Source organism: Piliocolobus tephrosceles, chromosome 19 (genome assembly GCF_002776525.5).
Source record: "Piliocolobus tephrosceles isolate RC106 chromosome 19, ASM277652v3, whole genome shotgun sequence".
Taxonomy (NCBI): Eukaryota; Metazoa; Chordata; class Mammalia; order Primates; family Cercopithecidae; genus Piliocolobus; species Piliocolobus tephrosceles.
The window spans coordinates 13,736,263-13,753,200 of record NC_045452.1 but is presented as its reverse complement, the minus strand read 5'-3'; the positions used below and the strand labels follow the sequence as shown (position 1 = coordinate 13,753,200).

Genomic DNA, 16,938 nt, shown 5'->3' with positions numbered 1-16,938 from the left:
ACCTCACCCGCTAGTTTTTTGTATTTTTTTTTTTTTTTAGTAGAGATGGGGTTTCACTGTGTTAGCCAGGATGGTCTTGATCTCCTGACCTCGTGATCCGCCCTTCTCGGCCTCCCAAAGTGCTGGGATTACAGGCTTGAGCCACCGCGCCCGGCCGAAATGCACAGTTCTTACATCATAAAATTACCCACAGCCAGCGCAGCAGCTCATGCCTGTAATCCCATCACTATGGGAGGCCGAGGCCAGTGGATTACCTGAGGTCAGGAGTTTGAGACCAGCCTGGCCAACATGTTGAAACCCTGTCTCTACTAAAAATACAAAAAATTAGCCGGGCGTGGTGGCACACGCCTATAGTCCCAGCTACTCAGGAGGCTGAGGCATGAGAATCACTTGAACCTGGGAGGCAGAGATTGCAGTGAAGCGAGACTGTGCTACTGCACTCCAGCCTGGGTGACAGAGTAAGACTCTGTCTCCAAAAAAAAAAAAAAAAAAAAAATTACCCAAATATAAAAAGAGGACACAGGCTTGAAAATTCAGTGTTCAGCCAGGCACAGTGGCTCAAGGTGGTAATCTCAGCACTTTGGGACACAAGAGTTGGGCAGATGGCTTGAGCCCAGGAGTTCAAGACCAACCTGGGCAATATGGTGAAATAGTGTCTTTATAAAATATACAAAAATTAGCTGGATGTGGTGCTGCCATTCTCAGCTACTTCTAGCTACTTAGGAGGCTGAGGTGGAAAGACTGTTTGAACTCAGGAGATCGAGGTTGCAGTGAGATGTGATCATACCACTGTACTCCAACCTGAGTGACAGAGTGAGACCCTGTCTCAGTTAAAAATAAAAGGAAAAAAAGAAAGATAAAATACAATTCAATGTTTTTTTTGAATTTTTTATTTAATGGCCATGCTAATCTTCTCTGTCTTTCCAATTTTAATATATGTGTTGCTGAAGTGAGCACAAACTCAGTGTTCTGATGTATGTGTGAGATATATCTGAAACCCTCACAAACCAAGCCAAGTGCCCTTTTCTCTGACACTGACCTGTCGATGTCTGCTTCTGGAAGGAGATCATAACAGCCCTCTGTGTAGTCATTCTGCAGGCCCTGGCGGTCAGGGAAGTAGTCGGTGGTGAGGGGGAGGCATGCCGGAGTAGTGAGAGACTTCCAGTCCACTCCAACTGTGCAACAGAAGCCTGGCACTACAGGGGGAGCAGACAGTGTCAGAACTGCCTCACATAACGGGGGAAAAGGTACATGTGGTCACCATGGCAAGTGTGGGATGGGGGGTCAGGGGAGGAAAGGGGAGGGAAGGGTGGGGAAAACAGTTCATGGTGAAAATGATAAAATTGACAGGATTGGGAAGAAAGAGGGTAGGGGAGGGAGAAAGAGAGAGAAACAGAGTTTGTTAGACAATGCAGTGCACATGCTTATCCAGTCCCATCATGCAAATGGGATTCACAGCTGATACTTTTCATTTTCTGCTGATTGTGAGCTACAGCCGCAATGCAGGTGAGATTACTGCAGGGCAGGCAGAATTACGTGTCGAAGCACATCAACGTTCCAAGAGCAGGGAGGCCCAAGCGTGAGCCTCTCCCAAGGACTGCAGAGTGGATGGGTGGGGAAAGGATGGGAGCTCAGCCTGGTTTGGGAGCAAACAGCATACAGTAGCAGAAATAAGGAATACTTCTAGCACTGCAAAAATAAGTAACAGATCCAAAAGGTTGGGAGGAAAAATCGAGTAAGGATATCTGGGAAAGTTAGGAGGCTGGAACTTTAAGAGACAGTGTTTAATAATCCAAAAATGAAAGCTGCAGTTAGCAGAGCAGGCCTGACCACATGGGTCTGTCCCGAATTGTCTGCTCCTCAGTTAAAGCAGGGTTTCTCAGCCTCGGCAACAACAGAGACTTTGAACCAGATAATTCTTTGTTGTGGGGGCTGTCCTGGGTACCGCAGCAGCATCCTTGGACTCTACTCACTAGATGCCAGTGGCATCCCCTAATTGTGAAAACCAGAAATGTCTGTAGGCATTGACATGTTCCACTGGGGAGGGAAATCCCCCCTGGTTAGGAAAATCCTCCCTGGTTGAGCTTCACTCAGTTAAAATAATAGGGCAGTTACCTCTTTAAGTAATTTAAGTGAAGACTATCTTTTAACTCTCCAAAGAAGGGAGCAATATGAAGTCAAAAACTCTAAGGCTTTGTCTCCGAGTTCTGAATGGGACATTCATATGCCTTATTTTTGTACCATACTAACAGCTTACAATGTAATGTAGCCCCTGCTGCCGCCTCAGCCCTCCCATCAATGAATAACAAAATTTGTGTGCTAAGTCGCAGCAGAAAAATGCCCCACATGGCACCACTGACTTGGGGAAGATGATTTAGCCTGCAACAGATCTAACTCATGCCCTACACAGGCCTTATTAACTCATGAATAATTCAGGAATCCAAAACATAGTCCCGAATAGCCTAATTAATCATCTCCATTTTTCTATATGGCAGCCGAGGAGGTAAGCTTGTTTCTACTTCATGGTTAGAACAGAAGATGAGGACCTGATCAAAGCCCCAGTGGGGAAGCCAGAAACAGAAGACAGTTCGATCTTTATGTCCTCTTAGATCATTCTGGCCCTCATCAGCCTTTTGACCCTCAGGATTAGAAAAATCTTGTAGAAATGCTTTCTGCTGGGCACACAACAAGACAGACAGTTCAAATACTTAGTTTGAGATCCCATGATGAGAAAGGATGCTGAATGAAAGTCTAAGGGTGTTCTGTCTCTAGGAAAAGAGTGCAGCCTCTTTTCTAACCCCAGTATCTTCTGGTCCTGAAAAAAAGGACTCTGAGGAAGTTCCACACCTCAGAACCACTAAAATAACAATGATGAACACAGGTAACAAACTCCGGTGACAGGGTTGTAGAGAAACAGGATCATCTATTCATTGCTGGCAGCTTTTTGGAAAACAGTCAATCTGCCAACCATACTTTGGGGAATATAATCCAAAGACATTAACCAAAAAATGCACCTGTTGCACCATGTATTATGTATTATTATTAACTTTTAATTTAATAGAGACAGGGTCTCACTATATCGTCCGGGCTGGTCTCAAACTCCTGGGCTCAAGTGATCCACCCACCTCAGCCTCCCAAAGTGCTGTGATTACCGGCATGAGCCACTGTGCTCAGCTCACCAGGTATTATCATACCTGCATTATATGCTGTGGCTAAAAAGCAGAAAGCCATCCAAATGGTCACTAATAAGAAATGATTACTAAAACCAAGATACAGTAATGTGCTTAATGTTGCCATTACAAATGACTGCTAGGAGGGACCTGAACAAATAGGGGAAAAGGATTATTAAGTGAGGACAAAGGCTGGGCGAGGTGGCTCATGGCTGTAATCATAGCACTTTGGGAGGCCAAGGCGGGTGGATCACGAGGTCAGGAGTTCAAGACCAGCCTACCCAACGTGGTGAAACCCCGTCTCTACTAAAAACACAAAAGTTAGCCAGGCGTGGTGGTGCATGCCTGTAATCCCAGCTACTCAAGAGGCTGAGGCAGAAGAATCACTTGAACTTGGGAGGCAGATGTTGCAGCGCACCACTGCACTCCAGCCTGGGCAACAGAGCAAGACACTGTCTCAAAAAAAAAAAAAGGTGGGGACAAAAAGACTCAGTGATATATATCCATTGGTCACAGCTAAGTAAAGTTTATCAAGTGGTAGGATTTTCTCTGCTATTTTATTATTATAGATATTTAGACATTCTCTTACTATATAGCTATTTAAAAAGATGATCAAAAGGAATGCAAATCAGCCAAATATTTCAACTACAGGCAGGCAAATAATTCTAGTAACAGCCTATTATGTCTTTCCAACTTTTTCATGGAGATGTCATTAGGCATTTAAGGGTGAAGGCCAGCTCTGGACCAGCATGGGGGCCTTAGAGGGAATCTGCTACCTTTCCTAGGTGCCCCTGAATCACCCTCCAAAACAGGTCATTCGGTCACACCCCCCTCACTTTCCATCACAGAGTCCAGAGAGTCCTCCCTCACCACATCACCTTCCCATACCCCAGAGATATATGGACCTCAGGACCATTCACTTCCCACAGGGCTTCCACCTGTTTCCTCATGCTCTGACCACCCACACTCCCTGTCTACCCCTTTCCCCAGTCAGCTGCCCCCTCTTACTTGGGTCTGGAGAGGTAGAAACACTGTCCTCTAGAGAATCCTTATTCTGGGTCCTAGGATTCATACCTACGGAAAGATAAAAACAGCTTGTCTTAAGAAGGCTCACTCTGCAAAAGCGTTCTGACCAGTTATGGTTGAAAAAGGCCAAAATTGGAGCTAAAAATAAAAATGTAAACCAAGTGCAAATTCTGTGCTGAGTATTTCAAACAGTACAAAATAATCGATCAAAGAAAAATGATCAATCTAAAATTGGGAATGAGCCAGAACTTTACTCTGAGGTTACTGGTATCATTCTTTGCTAAAAGAGATCACACAAACACGAGCAACCTGCCACTTATTTTAATAAAATCGACACATTTCAAAGTCATTTCAACTAATTAGAGCAATCTTTAGTGAATATAAATGACCTATTTTTACAGTGAGCGCTGATCGTGCCACTGCATTCCAACCTGGGCGACGACAGAGTGAGAGAGACCCTGTCTCTAAAAATATATATAAAATAAAACAAAATGACCTATTTAAATTTAATCCACTCATCAGCCATCCTTATCTTCTGGAATTTTCTTCCCCAAATCATGGCTTTCTAAAATATGACATAGGACATCAAAACTCACTACTTTAACATAAAAACAATGATTTTACCTATAACTGGGCTGAAAGGAAACACCGGAAGATTCTTTGAAATGCAATTTATTGACTATCGAGTAACACAATTAATTTTAAAGCACATCTATCAGTACTTAAATGTCCCTTTCAAAACATTTATTTACTAGAAAATTATGATGCCATAAAAAGAACTGAGGTTAAGCATGGTGGCTAACAAGGCCAGGAGTTCAAGGCTATGGCAAGCTATAATCATTCCACTGCTCTCCAGCCTGGGTGATAGAGTGAGACTCCATCTCTACTTAAGATACATAAAAATATTTTTTAAAAAGGACTGGAAAGATGCTTACTAAACGTTCAACAGTGGCTAACTGAGAAGAAAGCTGGAGGAAGGGATAGGAGGCAAAAGAGAATTTGTACTTTTTACTCTAAATACTTCTGGGTCATTTGAATATTTTATAACAAGAACAAGTATTTATAAATTTCTTGTGAAAGCTTTGAAAAAACAATCTACAACATGAGAGAAAGCACTTGCAAATCATGTATCTGGCAAAGGACTTGCATCCAGAAGACATAGGGAACTCTCAAATTCAAAAACAAGAAAACGAACAACCCAATGAGAAAAGGACAAACAACATATGCAAAAGGAATGTAAGTATATTAAAAGATGCTTAACTCAGTACTCATTAAGGAAACAGCAAATTAAAAGCACAGGGATTAGCCAGGCATGGTGGCATGCGCCTGTGTTCGCAGCCACTCCGGAGGCTAAGGCAGGAGGATTGCTTGTGCCCAGAAGTCCAAGGTTGACAGTGAGCTATGACTGTGCCACTGCATTCCTGCCTGGATGAAAGAGCAAGACCCCGTCTCAAAACAAACAAAAAAGTGCAGTAAGATACCACTACATGCCTATCTGAATGATGAAAATGACTGGACATACCAAGTGTTGACAAGGATATGGAACAACTCAAAGCCTAATACATTGCTGATAGCAAAGGAAACTGGCACACCACTTTTGAAAACAGTAGATTTACCATTTGACCCAGCAATCTACTCCTAAAAATTTATACAAGAAAAATGAAAACTTAAGTTCATACAAAACCTTTCTTCATATAAAATCATGTAAACATTTATAGAAGTCTTATTCATAGTCACCAAAACCTGGAAACAGCCCAATTATCTTTCAACTGGGGGAAGGATAAACAAATTGCAGCTCATCCATACAATAGAATACTACTCAGCAATAAAAAGGAGGCAATTACTGACACGTGACAACGTGGATGAATCTCTCAAATGCAATATGGTGAGTGAAATAAGCCAGACTCAAAAAACTACACACTGTATGATTCCATGTATGTTACATGCTGGGAAAGGCAAAACCAGAAGGACAGAGAACAGATCATTGGTTGCCAGAGGACAGGCAGAGAGACTGAGTACAAAACAATAGCACAGAGGAATTTTGGGAGGTGATGGAAATTTTCTTATCTTGATGTGTTTGTTGGTAGGTATACAACTCTATGCATTTGTAAAAACTCAACAGAACTGTACTCTAAATACAGTACATTTTACTGGACATAAATTTTAAAACATATATATATTTTTTAATTTAAAAAGATGGGCTGAGCGTGGTGGCTCACACCTGTAATCCCAGCACTTTGGGAGGCCAAGGTGGGGGATCACTGAAGGTCAGAAGTTCGAGACTGGCCTGGCCAACGTGGTGAAACCTCATCTCTACTAAAAATACAAAAATTAACTGGGCGTGGTGGTGGGTGCCTGTAATCTCAGCTACTCGGGAGGCTGAGGCAGGAGAAGCACTTGAACCCGGAAGGCTGAGGTTGCAGTGAGCCGAGATCACGCCGCTGCATTCCAGCCTGGGCCACAGACACAGAGCAAGACTCTGTCTGAAAAAAAGTAAAAATAAAAATAAAAATAAAGATGACACCACCTGGCCAAAACAACTTTAGGACTTTTCTTTTGGAACTGCTTGGAGCAGATTTTTTTAAATTACTAGTCATTATACTAGAAGATACAATGTATTAAGTCAGACAAATACAGTATTTCATTTCATTCAAACCCACACCAGGAGTAGATATGAGGTAGGTATGATCCTTTTCCACAGATAAAGAAACTGAGGCTCAGAGAAGTTAAGCAACTTACTGAAGATCTCACAGTAAGTAGGTGGAACCTGCATTTAGATTCTTTCTGCTCAACTTTACAGATGCTCTATTTCTTGACTATCCATCTGGGGCACCAATTTTTAGCTGTTGAAATGTTATCTGTTCTTTGTCAATAGCTAAAAGCCACTTGCAGCTAAATTTTCCGCGGGGGAAAAAAAAAAAAAAACTTGGCTGACAACTTTCATTTTCATGCAAATATAAAGCATGATTATAAAGAAGCAATGAGGTGGATTTTCTTATTCAGCTTGAGAAGTAGTATGAAGGCAAACTGGCATTTGCAAAACACTCTGAGCAATAAGAGCATTGTTATTATATCACCTCCCAGGTTTGGCTGCCAAGTTTGCTCATTTGATTACCTGTTTTAGTTTTTAAAGAAAACCTGTTCTAGACTTGGTCTGCAAGACAACTCAAATTCTTACACTAACAAACAGTTCAAAAAAAGAAAAGAAAAGAAAAGAAAAAAGGAATAGTTCAACTTATCAGAGCAGCTTTGAATCCTAGGCCAAAAGTAGATCTGTGCCATCTCTGGTGGACACACCTACCTACACACACACACACACACACACACACACACGTACACACACACCCGAAAAAAGCAAATATTTTAAGGACTTCCAGGAAGCTATTATAGGTATAAGCAAATATTTTAAGGATTTCCAGGAAGCTACTCACACACAGTTTCCTTGCAATTCAAACCCAACACAGTGCCTTTCCCACTGGCTCTTTGAGGTCTTATTTTCAGTCATACAGACTTGCTGTTGGCATATGAAGAGCCCCACCAGCCTGCAATGATGGAGGTGAAACCTCATGGTCAGCCGGCTCTGCTCCAACCCAACATTTGGGAATGAAGTCTCACACTCAAAGTTCAAAGCCAGACATACAACTTGAGGAGCCAATGCTGGTAAAAGTCACCTCAGCTCTGTCTCTTTTGACATCTGTTCAGAATTGTGAATGTGTTCTTTGGTTGAAAACCTCAAGGTCAAAAAGGTTACTCAGTGTGGAGCCTCTAGGGTCAGTTCCAAGCCCACATCGAGAAGCCTGTGCCTGGGGTGAGTGGTTTCTCTTCTCTGGGCTACAGAGGCGGCACTTACCCATAAAAAAAAACTGACCTGGCCTGGAGAAATGACGGAGGTCCTTCCATCCAGTCTCAGTGTGCCATGAGTTACTTTTACTTTGGCTCTCAGGCCAAATACACTGCATGCACCTAATATTCAACACAAATATCAAGTTGCAGATTCTAAGTCTCAACACTAAAGAGAAAGAAAACATGGCATCCACTTACTTTCTTCTTCAAAATGATCTACCTCCAATAAAGGAAGACATTTACTAGCAAGCCTTCTAAAATGGTGCCCAGTTAAAGATACAGAGGGATAAAAACTATCTGCCCAGTCACACCAACTGTCCTGTCTCTGCTGGGTAGCCGGGTGAAAAATAAGTGAAGACTGTGGCTACCAGGTCCCCACTAACAACGCTCCAAATGAAATTCTACGGGGCTGGGAGGGAAACCCACAGAGATGTTACTCCTGTGAATCATGATTCACATATGAATCACATCCAAATGCAGGAGAAAGACTGAGTCACGCTTGAGAGACTGCAGATGGTGCAAACCATCAAGCCTGGAGAGGTGAAGGTAGGGTCACAAATAAGGTTTCTCTGTTTGGATTTTTCCCTGATTTTTTTTTTCCCCCTGGGATGGAGTCTCACTCTTGTCACCCAGGCTGAGTACAGTGGCATGATCTTGGCTCACTGCAACCTCCACCTCAGGGGTTCGAGCAATTCTCCTGCCTCAGTCTCCCAAGTAGCTGGACTTACACGCACCCACCAGCACGCCCAGCTAATTTTTGTGTTTTTAGTGGAGGCAGGGTTTCACCATGTTAGTCAGGCTGGTCTTGAACTGCTGACTTCAAGTGATCCACCCACCTTGGCCTCTCAAAGTGCTGGGATTACAGGCGTGAGCCACCGCGCCAGTCTTCTCTGATTTTTTAATGAATGAAATGTTAACCAGTTGTGAATTCAGATCCCACCTTGTTTCAAAACAAGGACTCAGTGTGGTAATCTAGCCCGTAATGTACCCAACCTACTTTTGATCCGGCCAACCACTCTGTGGGACAAGCAGTCAGGGAGAGGAGGATCTTTATGCCCACTACACAGATGAAGAACCTGAGCCTCAGCTCGAAAGCCCAGTGAGGAGCAGGGGGAATTCTGATCCTGGTTGTTTTCATCACAGCACACTCCCTCATCTAGCACATCCTCATTTAGCAGAGATCACATGTTCAAACCACACTGTATTACTGAAACCATTCACAGTCCAACTCCCCACAAGAGGGCTTTCCTTTCATTGTCGTTACCCCACATGGGAATTGCTTGAAAGAGAATCCCAAGTGCATGAGGAGCCAGAGCTCCCTGAGGTCGGGAGAGTCAGTGTTTTAATAGTTTTTGTTTCTTCTCAGGCCTTAGCACAGTGCCTAGAGTTCAATACACATTTCTGGAATGGGTAAGAGTTTACTGAGTTTGAAGACAGCAAAACATATTCCATGAAAAATGAAGATGGCTTGAAAGGAAAGTCACTTGCAAACCAAGCAAGGAGAAAAAGACTACCAAAGTCTTTGAAAAAAAGGAATCTAGCTAACTGTTCAGGAAGGTTATAAGAAAGAAAAGCACGGGCCAGGCGCAGTGGCTCAAGCCTGTAATCCCAGCACTTTGGGAGGCTGAGACGGGCAGATGACAAGGTCAGGAGATCGAGACCATCCTGGCTAACACGGTGAAACCCTGTCTCTACTAAAAAAATATAAAAAACTAGCCGGGTGAGGTGGCGGGCGCCTGTAGTCCCAGCTACTCAGGAGGCTGAGGCAGGAGAATGGCGTGAACCCGGGAGGCGGAGCTTGCAGTGAGCTGAAATCCGGCCACTGCACTCCAGCCTGGGCGACAGAGTGAGACTCCGTCTCAAAAAAAAAAAAAAAAGAAAAGAAAGAAAAGCATTAGAGAAAAATTAAATCATGCTTCAGTAGAGAGAAAGCTAACCTCAGAAGATTTTTAGCATTCATTAAACTACCTATTACATGCCAAGAACTGTTTTTTTTTTTTTTTTTTGAGATGGAGTTTTGCTCTTGTTGCCTGACCTGTGCAATGGCACAATCTCGGCTCACCACAACCTCCACCTCCTGGGTTCAAAGTGATTCTCCTTCCTTAGCCTCACAAGTAGCTGGGATTACAGGCATGTGCCACCACGCCCGGCTAATTTTGTATTTTTAGTAGAGACGGGTTTCTCCACGTTGGTCAGGCTGGTCTCAAACTCCCCACCTCAGGTGATCTGTCCGCCCTCGGCCTCCCAAAGTGCTGGGATTACAGGCGTGAGCCACTGTGCCCGGCCACCAGGAGCTGTTTTTTAGCTCTGGGAATACAGTTGTGAACAAAACAAAAATCCTGATAGTCATGGAACTTACAATAAAAAAATTACAAAATTAAAAAATCTAGTATGCCAGCTGGCACAATGGAGAAATACGAGGTAGAGAAGACGGTTAGGGAGTGCTGAGGTAAAATATGGCAATTCAGGCAATACCTTAAGGAAGTGAGAGAGCCAGCTGTGGGTAGGGTGGCCACATCATTTATCATTCAATACGGACACCTCTGAGACTGGAAGGGGACACTATTAATAGTCATCTGGGTCAACAAATTCAAACCAGGCCTGTCCTGGGCAAATGCAGACATATGGACCCTAGCTATGATGCTCTCTGAAGTAAGGGCACAGCAGAGGGGAGAACAAAAGGAAGGACCTGAGATTCAGAGTGAGCCTGATCTCTCTAGGGAACCTCCAAAGTGAAGTGAGAGGGAGAAAGTAGGAGATGAGGACTGAGTGTAACAAGCAGCCACATGACATGAGGGGTCTATCTGCCACCGTAATGCCTTGGCTTTTACTCCAAGTGAGTTGGGAAGCCCTTGGAAAATTTTGTGCAGAGAAGTTCATAATCCAAATTCTATTTTAGAAAGGTCACTCTGATTTTTTGTGTTGAAAATAAACGATATGGAAGGGCAAGGGAGGAAGCCAAGACCAGGTAACAGGCTACCGCATCCAGGCAAAAGATGATGGCACCTTACGTCCGGCTAAGACTGATGGAAGTAAGACTATGGATATATCCTGAAGATCTGACATTAATTGGTTGGTTTTGCATATGGTTATAACCAATTAATGTCTGATATATGGTTATAAAAATTTGAATAATTTTATCTAATTTCTTTCAGTGGCTCATTAACATAATTGATCAGGTAGCATAAGGTCAAAGATGGGAGTTCAGTTCCCATGTGGCTATAGATCACCTCTTGATGACCACTAACCCCTTTGAAAACACATGCTATTGGTTATATAAGAGGACTGGGAAAGGGAAAAGATGACCCCACTTCACAATATCACCCTGACTAAAAAACAACCCCAGGAGTCCCCATCATCTATGAGAAGCCAAACATTCAGGGCATACACACACACACACACACACACACACACACATATATAATTAAGCCAGGTGTGGTGGTATGTGCCTGTAGTCCCAACTATTTGGGATGCTGAGGTGAAAGGATCCCAAAAGGTGAGGCTGTAGTGAGATCATGCTACTGTACTCTAGCCTGGACAACAGAGCAAGACCTTGCCTCTAAAAAAAAAAAAAAAAAAAAAAAGACTCTGTATAATTAAATACTCGCGTACCAATTAAACAATAATTTTGTGTGTTATTCAAATTTTCCTCACATACGGCAGCTTGGTCTTGGAAATATAAATCCATTTGTCTATAAATGTGTTACACATTGAGTGGAGAAAATGAATAAAGATAAGCGCTTTCAGTCTACTGAGGAGACAGACATGGAAACAAGCAGTGGATCATGACATGCCAAGTTGGGTTATGCATATGAAGCTGTGTGGAAACATGCCTAACACATTCTGGGAGGGCATGGGAAGGAAAGGGTAGGCTTCAAAGAAGAGGTATTGTTGGAGCTGAATCATAAAGACTGAGTTGATGCCTGCCAGTCAGAATCAGGGGTCAAAGACAGGGAAGAAGCATATTCTATAGAGAGGAACTTATCTATGCAAAGGAACACGAGGACACAGTTCTCTTCAGGAGCCACAAGAAATACCTGGAATACAAAATATGTTATTGTAATGACAACAACAGCAGCTCCTACTTGTTGAGTGCTCACCATGGATGTCAGCACTGTCCTAAGAATGTATGTGGATTACCACACTTAATAGTCAATCTCCAGCCAGGTGCGGTGGCTCATGCCTGTAATCCCAGCACTTCGCGAGGCTGAGATGGGCAGATCACTTGAGGCCAGTAGTTTGAGACCAGCCTGGCCAACATGGCAAGACCCTATCTCTATTAAAAATGCAAAAATTAGCTGGGGGTGGTAGTGCACACCTGTATTCCCAGCCACTTGGGAGGCTGAGGCAGGGCAATCACTTGAACCCAGGAGGCAGAGGTTGCAGAGAGCTGAGATCGCACCACTGCACTCCAGTCTGGGTGACAGAGTGAGTCTCCTTCTCAAAAAAAAAAAAAAAAAAAAAAAAAGTCAATTTCCTCATGAAGACACTGAGATACCCAGAAATTAGTGTAGTAACTGGCCTGAGGGCTTCAGTGCTCATGAGGTGGAGTCAGGCCTCATGTCCTAAGATCCTGGAGCCTGCACTCTTTCTACCTGCAGTACCATGTGGAAGAGGAGGCAGGTGAAGATACAAGCACAGGCAGGAGCCAGGTGACGATCAGTACCATAGCTATGAAGAGCCATGGAACGGTTTACATGTGGGAAGGAGTGGCTGATCAGATCTGCATCTGGAAACATTGGTGACAGTATGGACTATGAATCAGAAGGGATGAGAACAGAGCAGGAAGATCATTTTGAAGGCTACTGCAATAATCCTGGCCACAAACGACAGGAGTGTGAACAATGCAGTGAGAATGGAAGTGAGGAGCCAGTCAGAAGAAAGGAGGAGCAGAAGAGGAGGCGTGGGCTGGGGAACAGGGAGATATGAGTTTGGCTGTCAATGCGTTAAGGATGAGGTACTTGGGGGCCATCTGAGCAGAGAGGTCCATCAGGTGGACACACCTACAGCTCAGAAGCCCAAGAGAAGGCTGAGCCAGAGCTTCAGGTTGCAGCAAATGCTTTTCCAATTTGAGTATGCCAGGGAACCCTTAGCTCACACAATGGTGTCATGTTAAAATCTTCCACAACCATCCCCAAATAAAGATTCTTTGAAACTTCTTTTCCCCAAAATGATTTTAAAATTCTAAAACAAAATTTTCTGGGGAATTAACTGGTCTACCTGAGTTATCCCAGGCCCCAAATAACTTCCAAGACTACCTGGGTACATTCTGGTGCTGCTACCATCAGAACCTATAATTCCCCCTGCTTCATTTAACCAGTGAAACTAGTTCAAGTACAGTCCAATGAGTCCCAGAGTAGTCCTCCTCGGTGCAACTCTACCCCAAACAGCCTGGGAGGCTCAAACTCTGCGTTCCTAAAAATGACTCCTTGGCATAGCAAAGCAATAGAAACACTGCCTCTCTAACCTCCTGAAGGTACTTTCAAATAATCTGGCAGCCAGAGGTAACATTTTCAGCCCTCTGAGTACAGGGACACAGTGTCTTCCTATCCCCACATTTTTATTCAATGTGTTTTCTCATCTAAAATAAATGATTGCTGGTGAGTAGGTTAACCAAAAAATACGTGAATGAATTAATAAATGAAATAATCATCATTTAGGGATTCTCTTACTGTCAACCCAGTTTCCTAGCCTTAGACATAGGCCTCTAGGAGTATTGTTGGATGAACCTACCAATGAATAAAGGAAAATATCATCAACCAACTTGATATAACTTCATTTTCACGACACCTTTCTTTTTTTTTTCTTTTTGAGATGAAGTCTCGCTCTGTTGCCCAGGCTGGAATGCAGTGGCGCAATCTCGGCTCACTGCAACCTCCGCCTCCCAGGTTCAGGCAATTCTCCTGCCTCAACCTCCCGAGCAGCTGGGATGCCACCACACCCGGCTAATTTTTGTATTTTTAGTAGAGATGGGGTTTCACCACGTTGACCAGGCTGGTCTTGAACTCCTGACCTCAGGTGATCCACCCGCCTCGGCCTCCCAAAGTGCTAGGATTACAGATGTGAGCCACCATGCCCAGTAATGAAACTTTTCTTAAGCTACGTTTTAGAAATTCAAGTTAGCTTACAGAACACTGAAGCACAACATAGTAGCCCAATTTTTAAAAAGTTTTAATGTTTTTCACACTCATTTTGTACAATACCTGTCCTCTGAGGCTCCACAAATGCTGCCCGTACTGATTCAAGCTCACGTTACCCTACCCCTTAAAGGTACTCTGAACAATGTCATGAAAAGAGGACAGCAGCCTGAGTCAGGATACCTGGCTATTGGTTTGAGAGGTTAGTTTAATATTTCTACCTCTTTGGACATTAAGGTGCCCATGTACAAAATATATTTAATAACTTAAATATATTCTGATCACCCACTAGGGTGATCAGATAAGACAATAGATATAAAAGTATTTCCAAAAAGCATAAAACCAAAGTATCATACCAAACCAATTTCATACTGCTTCCCCCACCCACCCTGAAACTTCACCTTCTAACTATCTACCTAACCAAATTCTACCCTTCAAGTCTTTGGTGCATGCTCACTTCTCTTTTTTTTTTTTTGAGATGGAGTCTCGCTGTGTACCCCAGGCTGGAGTACAACAGCGCAATCTCGGCTCACTACAACCTCTGCCTCCCAGGTTCAATAGATTCTCCTGCTTCAGCCTTCCCAATAGCTGGGACTACAGGTGTGCGCCACCATGCCTGGCTAATTTTCTTGTGTTTTTGGTAGAGATGGGGTTTTACCATGTTGGCCAGGCTGGTCTCGAACTCCTGACCTCAAGTGATTCACCCACCTCAGGCTCCCAAAGTGTTAGGATTACAGACATGAGCCACTGCACCCAGTCCTGGTGCATGCTTACTTCTCTAAGCAACTATGCAACCCTTCTCTTTTCTGGTCTTAAAACTGGACACATACTGTTCTCCTCTGGGTCTCTCCAGTTATGGAGGTGGGTTTGCCCCCCATTTCCCCTGACAACCAAAAGCCCCTCTAGAGCACAGACCACTCCAGCTCTGTCCATGGTGTTGCCCTCAACATGCTCCTAAGCAGACCTCAATCACGACTCCGTGACAGAATGATGATAAATGTGGCTTGACCAACATGTTCTGAGCTAAAAATGTAACGTGCAGCCCATTTTATAATTCCATGTATTATAGAGCACTGCTTCTAAATAGGTCACCCAAAAGTGTGGCTGAAATGATCTCAAAATAGACATGGCCCGGCTTTTCTGGCCCTGTGTCATTTCTAGATGTGAGCCTGATCTAAACACCCCAACTCTATTACCTCTTGGATTGGTTACCTGCACCACTGTTGCTAAGCAGACCGACAGAAAGTTCTTCTGTTCCACTGAAGTTCAAGAAGGACATGCCGTCACCAGGCTGGCGGGAATTGCTGTGCCTGCAGAGAACAGAGCCCAGCCACCTGGCTTAATGTAGATCATCACCTCTTTTTCCTGCTCACCCTATATCCCGGGGGTGGGGGGTAGGTTCATAAAAATCAAGCCTGAATATTCAGCCACTCAAGCTGGCAGCCACTGGAATCCTTATCTTAAGTCACCAGGCCACAGTGTTTTGTTTGTGTGTCAGTGCCGGTTTCTTGTGACCCTGGCACCCCGGCTGTTTTCCCACCACCAACCTAGACCACCCACCCTGTCTGCCCTATGCCTCCCTCTTACAAACAAGGATGGGTGTGAGGTGCTTGAATATATGGACCTGAGTTCATCTGGTTAAGAAGGTCACACCCTCCCCATATCCCTTATCTATCCCCTAGAGTGTCAAGGTGACTGAAAGAGGGGCCAAAGACTGCACTTTGCGAAGTGTTTTCTAAAGCAAGAGGAATAGCGAGTCCAGGTGTAACCCAGGCTCATGCCTGTCAAGGCTTAAATGACTTTCCGCCTCCTACACTGACTCTCAATTAGATGCTCGAAACACATTCAGAGCTTTGGTTCAAAAAGAGTTTTTGTATAAACATAAGCCTTCATTTCCACTGCTCTTAGCATTAACTTCTTCTAAACTCAACAGTGGGATTTATTTCTGAATAACCAAAATGACAAAAGTCATAGAGAGGTTGCCCAAAACACACAGCATGAATCTCCTGTCCCAGCACTCCAAATCCAAAGAATTTCCTCTCTCGGATTCATCTTTGACTGAGGTTTAGAAAAACCCACGTTTGAGGTTTACAAAGTGTGTTTTGGATTCAAGATAAACCTAAAACAGGGCCTAGGCAACATCTCAGACAAAAATGTCAGGCTGTTTGCTTTACCCTTCACCAAGTGAAGGAAATGACACTGGCCAACAAAGGAAGGCCCTGATCTCATACTGTCTTTTCAAGTCTTCTAAACATTTTGGCAATAGTCTGTTCTGCACATTGTCCTGGATGCTGGAGAGTGTTCTCAGGTTACCTTCCAGAGCCCTGTGCACATCCTCACCTTCCAGCAGCTTCATGATATGCTAACTCCAGCAGCTCTGCAGAGGAATGAGGTGGGTCCCTCTGCCAACTGCCTTGCAGCTCCGCCATATTCTGTCGGGTCTGGTGGTGGATCTGGATGGCTTCTCCGGATGGTCCTACCCAGATAAAGAACCACTGAGCATCATTCCCACCTGATAGCTAGTGCTGTGCACTTAACTATATTCTCCCTTCTTTCCACCTACTGGGATACAGATGTTGGTGAGATTGAAAGAAGAACACACCACAGAAGAATGTTATACAAGGGACCCTCTGGCTCCCAGAGGACACCTGCTCTTCTGAGTGGGACCCATCCTACTAAGGGGCTGGGCCTTTATCATCCTGTCTAATCTGTTAAGAAAATTTTAGGATATTCTGTCTCATGTGTGTCAACTGAGTCACCAC

The 16,938-nt window shown here is 43.9% G+C and overlaps 1 protein-coding gene and 1 non-coding gene across 23 annotated transcripts in view; both read right to left on the bottom strand.

The window, feature by feature from the left end:
- The window catches only part of LOC113219503 (GATOR complex protein DEPDC5), a 169,461-nt gene that overhangs the window by 84,119 nt on the left and 68,404 nt on the right, over positions 1 to 16,938 (bottom strand). For 15 of the 22 annotated variants that reach the window (XR_003306692.2, XR_003306691.2, XR_003306688.2 and 12 more), the window contains 4 exons: positions 16,517 to 16,652; positions 15,389 to 15,486; positions 4,179 to 4,244; positions 1,040 to 1,223 (listed from right to left, as the gene is read on the bottom strand). Coding sequence is in view for 15 of the 22 variants with exons in the window: in XM_026447037.1 (XP_026302822.1) it covers positions 1,040 to 1,223; positions 4,179 to 4,244; positions 15,389 to 15,486; positions 16,517 to 16,652 (484 nt within the window). In the remaining 7 variants the exon portion in view is untranslated. Of the gene's footprint in view, positions 1 to 1,039; positions 1,224 to 4,178; positions 4,245 to 8,064; positions 8,160 to 15,388; positions 15,487 to 16,516; positions 16,653 to 16,938 lie in introns of those variants that run through there. The other 7 variants (XM_026447049.2, XM_026447040.2, XR_003306693.2 and 4 more) reach the window with 6 other exon arrangements.
- LOC111521855 lies at positions 853 to 957 on the bottom strand. The gene has a single exon (XR_002725098.1). It is a non-coding gene; the product is annotated as a U6 spliceosomal RNA (small nuclear RNA).